Raw genomic sequence first — 7,722 nt, 5'->3', positions numbered from 1 at the left:
AATGAAATGTTCAATCATCATCTGCAAAACTCCTTTTTTTATGGCCCTGTAATCCAGGGGTCTTCAAACTTGGCCCTTTTATGACTTGTGGACTTCAACTCCCAGAATTCCTCAGCCAGCGTGCCTGGCTGAGGAATTCTGGGAGTTGAAGTCCACAAGTCATAAAAGGGCCAAGTTTGAAGACCCCTGCTGTAATCCCTTAATTCAGGTAAGAGTTGAGACGACTGGATGGAGCTGAGGGTTTACTGGCTGGATACCCTTCCTGACGCCTACATGGAGTTCACAGCAGGTATTTATTCTTTGCACCCTAGGAAAGAAATACCAGATGCTACCTAGGATTGAACTCTCAACCTTCTGAGTGAGAGGCGAGTGTCTTCCATCACTAGGCTACTACGTCGCTCAGTCACCACCTGAAAGATCTAAGGAAAAACTGTCCTTGTTTGCAAAGGCCGAGTCTCGGTCCCGCTGAATTAGTGGACACAGTGCGAAGGGTATGGGAAAAACTGCACCACTGATTGTAGGCCAGTAGAATCAGGTCATAATGCTTATTTGGGTGTCACAATCTATTTCCCTGCAAACAGAAAACTAGCTTCTCAGGGACAGGCCAATTTGAAGGATGGATAGGGGCAGAGAGGGCATTAGAAAAAAAAACTTTCCCCACCGCTGCCACTGATCTAATTCATGCAACATCAATCACAGCACACCGATGGATCAGAATACAGTTAGTCCTTGACTTACAACTTTTTGTTTAGTGACAATTCAAAGTTACAACAGCAATGAAAAAAGTGATGAATGGCAGTTTTTCACAATTACGACCAGGGCAGGGTCCCACCCCCCCATTGTCACATGATCAAAATTTGGCAACTGGATCATATTCATGACGGTTGCAGTGACCCGGGGTCATGTGATCACCTTTGGTGACCTCTAGACAAGCAAAATCAATGGGGGAAGCCGGATTCACTTAGCAACCGTGTTCCGAACTTATGAACTGCAGTGATTCACTTAACAATTGCGGCAAGAAAGATCATAAAACAGGACAACACTCTCTTAACTATCCTGCTTAGCAATAAAAATTTGGGGCTCAGTTACAACTTACAACTCATTTTTTTGGAGTTATAACAGCTGGACCCACACCGGCAGTCATGTGACCACATTTGGGGCATTTGGCAACTGGCTCACCTTTGTGGCCGTTTGCAGCATCCCACAGTCACATGACTGCAATTTGCAATGGTTTTTTTTGCCAGTTTTCAAGTATTTACCTTCCAGTTTCTGGCAACAAAAAAATGCCCATTGTGTAAAATGCATTCACCTCCTAAATGGTCTTAACTTTGAATCAAGTCACTTGATGCCTCAACTTGCAACTGTAATGACTTACGACCTATAGTCACAGGTCCGGGACTACCTCTACGTGACTTAAGAATTACCCAATAAAATACTGCCACTTTTTAAAAATAAACCTGTCCAATTCTTTAAAGGAACCAGCCCTTGAACCAGTGACACAACCAGTCCCACTGGATTTCTCCCCCATCCAATCTAGGGATATCTCTTAGAAGAAATCTAATTTCATCTTCAGCTTTACGACTTGTTGGTTTTGTCCTATAAACTGTGCTTCAATAGAGGGAGGTTTTCCCGCAAGGCTCTGATAAAATTGCAAAGCTGGAAAGACGCCAAAGACCGCTGGGGTCTTCAAACTCGGCCCTTTTATGACTCACGGACTTCAGCTCCCAGAATTCCCCAGCCAGGCACGCTGGCTGAGGAATTCTGGGAGTTGAAGTCCGTGAGTCGCAAAAGGGGCGAGTTCGAAGAGCGCTGCTTGAGAGCCTAGAATTTCTTTTTCTTTCTTTTAATTTCTTTTAAGGGGGAAGGGTTTCACCATAAACCCGGTGCCTCTTAAGGCAGACCCTTAGGATCCTGAGTGGATCGCTGTAGGAGGAAATTGCAAACCATCACTAGCAAAAGAAAAAAAAAGTCATCACGAGGTTTCTGCTGCTAAGGACCTACTTGCAGATGTTAGCTGCCCTCCCCAAATGAGCCTAGCATTGAAAGCCATATCAGAAGGATGTTCCAAAGCTGCTTTTCCAAAAGGCAACTGGATTTTCTTGGGGTATTTTTTCCCTTGAAAATGTTTCGCTTCTCATCCAAGAAGCTTCTTCAGTTCAGCAAAACACTGTCAGGAAAAAAAAAGCCTAAGAAAGTCCAGTTGCCTTTTGGAAAAGCACCTTCGGGACAACCGTGACCTGGATGACTGAGAATCTCCATGGACATATCAGAAGGACGTGTTTATCACAACGCAGGGAAAGGTCCTCCATCTGTGACATTATGCTGCACATAAAGCCTTTCACACACAAGAGAGTCCATTGCCGCTCACAAATTCAAATAAATACACAAAACAATTCAGAAACCATTGATAACAGGGTGGCCGTTATTAACCAAGAACAAGGCCACATCTAACGCGTGGTTTTTAACACAACCTAACAGATGTTGGTTGAAATTCCTGCTTCCCAGCCCCCCCCCAAGTCCAGGTGAAACCCACCCTTTTCAAAAAAAAACCAAAACCCATTGCTCCTTCTTCCAAATCCCTTAGGAATACTTGCATTTTAAAGTCTAACCTGTTTGGGTGTGAAGTCGGGAGCATAAACTGGAATTCCACCACACACGTGTTGTCTTTCAGTTGGCGATGTTGGACGCTGTTCAGCTCGTAGGCAATGTATGCCCTCCGAACATACACCTGTGGTGGAAAAGGAAGCATTTCTGAAGGCTGCGTGCACACGGGCGTTCAAACATCCAGTCCTTCTTGCTTGATGGGAGGGTCAGATCCAGCTTAGGGCACTTCAGTAGTAATGGTATATAATGGCTGGGGAATTCTGGGAGTTGAAGTCCCAGAAGTCTTAACGTTGCCAAGTTTGGAAATCCCTGGCCTATAGGAATGACCTTGAAGGATAAGGGGGGAGGGGAGGAAGAACTGCTGCCTCGCAAACAGTCAGATAAGAGACAGCGTAGCCCACAGCTGGACAGTGGACAGGGCAAGAGGCACATTAGGGACCCTCCCTAATTTCTCAGGCTAGATAGGAGACGGTGGGAGACTTGTACTTTCAGAGTTGCAAGGTTCTGTTAACGCAACCTTACAATACAGGTAGTCCTCAACATACGACGATTCATTTAGTGACCATTCAAAGTTACCACAAAAAGAGTGACTTACGACCGTTGCAGCATCCTCCCCATGGTCATGGGATCAAAATTTGGACACTTGGTAACTGGCTCGTATTTATGACGGTTGTAGAGTCATGGGATCACCTATGTTGGACTAGAAGACCTGCAAGGTCCATTCCAACTCTTCTGTTAAATTGAGTCTAATCCAGCCCTTTAACCCCTTAGTACAGGTAGTCCTCGACTGACAACAGTTCATTTAGTTACAACGGCACTGAAAAAAAGTGAGCTGGGACCAATTTTCACACTTACGACCACTGCAGCATCCCCATGGTCATGTGATCAGAATTCAGACGCTTGGCAACCGACTCATATTTATGACGGTTGCGGAGTCCCGAGGCCACGCGATCACCTTTTGCAACTCTCTGACAAACAACGCGGACGGGGGAAGCCAGATTCACTTAACAACCGTGCGGCTGACTTTAACAACCGGACTGGTTCACTTAACCACTGTGGTGGCAAGAAAGTTGGCAAAATGGAGCGAAATTCACTTTAGCAAATGTCTCACTCGGCAAGAGAAACTTTGGGCTCGATTGTGGTCGTACGTCGAGGACTGCCTGTACAGCATTTCTCGTGAAGCACAAGGTCTTCACAGCTGAAGGCAACAGTCAGCTATTTCAACTGCCAATATCTTTGCCCTCCGGAGAGATTTTTGGCTCACTTCTGAGGGCCTTCCAAGTCAGCCTTACACCTTGTGCCAGTTGGCCCGGTAGTCTCTGTGCCGCCGGAAGAAAAGCGGACAAAGGGAGGAGACTTCTTCACACCTCAGCTACTGAAGCTACAGAACTTTCTGCTAAAAGATGTGGTGATGACAGCCGAGAGGTAGAGTGTGACAAAAGAGGGAAAGGTGATTTGAGAATCAGCCTGAACAGTGAAACTCTAGTCACTAATTTAATGCTGAGCTGCTTTGAACCCTCTCTCCCCGTCACACAGGCTTCCTTCTACACCGCACCCCCCCTTAATTTCACTGTTGCGCCAAGAGGTCACCTCTGAAAAGATCTCAGGTTACTTCAAGGGCGGTGATGCCCGGATGACTCCTTTCAAGGGGACAAAAGTAACTTTCCTTACATTTTATAACCTTTACAACCTTCAAGCAGACATCTACGGGCCATAATATGCTATTTTTCTAGTGATTAAGGCACCTGGCTAGACACTAGGAAAGTGTGAGTTCTAGTCCCGCCTAAGGCATGAAAGCCGGCTGGGTGACTTTGGGCTAATCACCAGGAGACTGTGAGTTCTAGTCCCACCTTTGGCATGAAAGCCGGCTGGGTGACTTTGAGCTAATCACCAAGAGACTGTGAGTTCTAGTCCCAACTTTGGCATGAAAGCCGGCTGGGTGATTTTGAGCTAATCACCAAGAGACTGTGAATTCTAGTCCCGCCTTAGGCATAAAAGCCAGCTTGGTGGCTTTGGACCAATCACCAGGAGACTGCGAGTTCCAGTCCCACCTTTGGCATGAAAGCCGGCTGGGTGATTTTGAGCTAATCACCAAGAGACTGTGAATTCTAGTCCTGCCTTAGGCATAAAAGCCAGCTTGGTGGCTTTGGACCAATCACCAGGAGAATGTGAGTTCTAGTTCCACCTTAGGCACGATAGCCAACTGGGTGACTTTGGGCCAGTTATTCTTTCAGCCCAACCAACCTTACAGGGTTGTTGTTGGACGGGAAATAGGACAAGGAATGATGGCCATCTCGAGTTATTTATAAAAATAATACAGACGGGATGGAAAAAAAACTCCCTAAAACACATAAGTAAATCATTCTCTTTAAAAGCTAATAAATGCAAATGACTTGAAAATATCAGCTTAGGGGGCTGTCTCAGAAACTGACATATATATTCTCAAAAAAAGCTTCAGTATTGGGGGTGGGGGGAAGAATAGATCCTTTTCCCTTACAGTATTGGTCCCTGTGTAGGTGAAAACTGGTGATACAAAACAAAAGCCACAAAGAAAAGGGGGTCAAGCTATTCTCCAAAGCGCCCGAAGGCAGAACAAGAAGCAACGGATGGAAATTAACCAAGGAGAGAAGCAACCTAGAACTGAGGAGAAATTTCCTGACAGAACAATTAACCAGTGGAACAACCTGCCTCCAGAAGCTGCGAATGCTCCAGCACTGGAAGTTTTTAAGAAGAGCCTGGGCAGCCATTTGTCTGAAATGGTATAGGGTTTCCTGCCTGAGCAGGGGGTTGGACTAGATGACCTCCAAGGTCCCTTCCAACTTTACTATTATGATTATGTTTGGTTTAATGATGTTGTTTTCCCGTGTGGGTCCCTGGATGGAAGCCTTTGAAGCAAGCACAGCTTTCCTTCCGATTCAAAAGCACGAGGCCCTAGGGAAGCCTCTGAAAAGGTGACTCGGGCGCATGGTGGACCTGAGGGGCAGAGCAGACCCACCAACGAAAGAAAAAGTTCTGGTTTTACTGACCTCCAGAGCTGCCATTCGCACCACTTGGTTGCTGTGGTAGAAGAAGTTGGGGAGCACGTCAAAGATGGAAGTCTCAGAAAGGATAAGTTTCTGAGGGGGGAGAAAAAAAAGAGAAGATATTTTTCCACAGAATTTCATTTCGTTTTGTTTTTTTTTCCTGCCTCAAAACCAGTGGCCGGACCCAACTGATAATGTAAGGAAGAGCACAGTCGGATGTAACGGTTTTTCGTCCAATCTTGCAAATGTTAATTTATGTTTATATTTATTTAGGTTTTGGTTATAGTCCTCAACTGACAAGCCTGCAACCCGTTGAAGTGACTGTGGCACTGACTTACAACCAGTCCTCGTACTTACAACCGTTATAGCATCCCCGGGGTCATGTGATCAAAATTCGGCTGCTTGGCAACCGGCATGTATTTATGACAGTTGCAGCATCCTGGGAGCGTTGGATTCCCCTCTGGGACCTTTCCATGCTGGCTCCCGAAAAGCAAAGTCAATGGCGAAGCCAGATTTGCTTAATGACTGCATGATTCACTTAAGAACTGCAGGGATTCACTTAAGAACCGTGAGCAAAGGGATCGTAAAATCGTGTGTGACTCACTTAACAACCAGCTTGTTTAGCAATGAAAATTCTGGTCCCCATTGTGGTCATAAGCTTGTTTATTTTTAAAAAAAATACCACAGCTACCGTATATAATTTATTCTTCCACAGGAGATACGCTTACATACAGAGGAGCATGTCTATTGGCTCTCTGTTTGAGTGACTGTACTGGACGTGCCTCTTCCCAATCACCCTTTTTACAGGTAGTCCTCAACTTATGACCACAGTTGAGTCCTACATTTCTTTTGTCAAACAAGACAGTTGTTAAGCAGCTTTTGCCCCATTTCACGACCTTGCTTGCCACCGTTGTTAGGTGAATCCCTGCAGTTGTTAAGTTAGGAACACGGTTGTTAAGTGAATCTGGGTCTTCCCCATTGGTTTTAATTGTCAGAAGGTCGCAAAAGGAATCACATGGCCCCGGGACACTGCAACTGTCATAAATACATGGCAGTTGGCAAATGTCTGAGTTTTGATCATGTGACCATGGGCAATGGTCATGAGTGTAAAAAACGGTCATAAATAACTTTTTTCATGCTGTTGTAACTTTGAATGGTCACTAAACAAACAATGGTAAGACTGTGAAGGACCTGTACTGTGAGGGGATAATTCTACCTTATTTCTGCACCTGATCCATTTGGATTTAATATATGACGCCCACACAGAAGGCTACAAGGCAGATCAGGAACCATCTAAGTGATTTGAATTTGATTAGCAAAAGTTCTAACCCTCAACAGTTTAACAGTGACTTTATATTTTTTATATTTATTTATACAGGTCGTCCTCCACTTATAACAATTCATTTAGCAACCGTTCAAAATTACAATGGCACTGAAAAAAAGTGACTTATGACTGTTTTTCACACTTACAACCACTGCAGCATCCCCATGGTCATGTGATCAAAATTCAGAGGCTTGGCCACTGACTCATATTTATGATAGTTGTAGTGTCCCAGAGTCACGTGATCCCCTTTTGCAACCTTCCGACAAGCAAAGTCAATGGGGGGGGGGGGGGGAGAGCCAGATTCATTTAACAACCAGGTTACTAACTTAACAGCTGCAATGTTTCACTTAACAACTGTGGCAAGAAAAGTTGGAAAATGGGGCAAAACTCGCTTAACAAATGTCTCACTTAACAACATAAATTTTGGGCTTGATTGTGGTTGTAAGTTGAGGATTATCTGTGCATCCAATTTAGAAACCACCCATTTAAGTACAGACTTGCAACCTTACATTGAGTGACATTCAAAGTCACAACGGGACTGAAAAACGTGACTTATGACCTGTTTACAGACTTAATTTTTATTTTTTTATTTTAATTCCATTTATATCCCACCCTTCTCCGAAGACTCAGGGCGGCTTACAAGCTTAGCAGTAGCCTTCATTCTATGTATATGCCTGCTTATTAGGGCTTTCACACACACCCCAAGCGGCATTATTACAAAGTCAGCTTAATTGCCCCCAACAATCTGGGTCCCCTGACTGTTGCAGGATA

The 7,722-nt window shown here is 44.8% G+C and overlaps 1 protein-coding gene across 1 annotated transcript in view; it reads right to left on the bottom strand.

The window, feature by feature from the left end:
- The window catches only part of ACACA (acetyl-CoA carboxylase alpha), a 254,747-nt gene that overhangs the window by 136,315 nt on the left and 110,710 nt on the right, over positions 1–7,722 (bottom strand). Inside the window, exons 28-29 of the mRNA XM_081313199.1 lie at positions 5,631–5,720; positions 2,610–2,728 (exon numbers count right to left, since the gene is read on the bottom strand). Coding sequence (XP_081169325.1) covers positions 2,610–2,728; positions 5,631–5,720 — 209 coding nt within the window. The remainder of the gene's footprint in view (positions 1–2,609; positions 2,729–5,630; positions 5,721–7,722) is intronic.

The sequence above is a fragment of the Vipera berus genome, assembly GCF_964194415.1.
Source record: "Vipera berus genome assembly, chromosome: 1".
NCBI lineage: Eukaryota > Metazoa > Chordata > Lepidosauria > Squamata > Viperidae > Vipera > Vipera berus.
The sequence above is the reverse complement of the archived record's forward strand: the minus strand, read 5'-3'. Positions and strand labels throughout refer to the sequence as shown.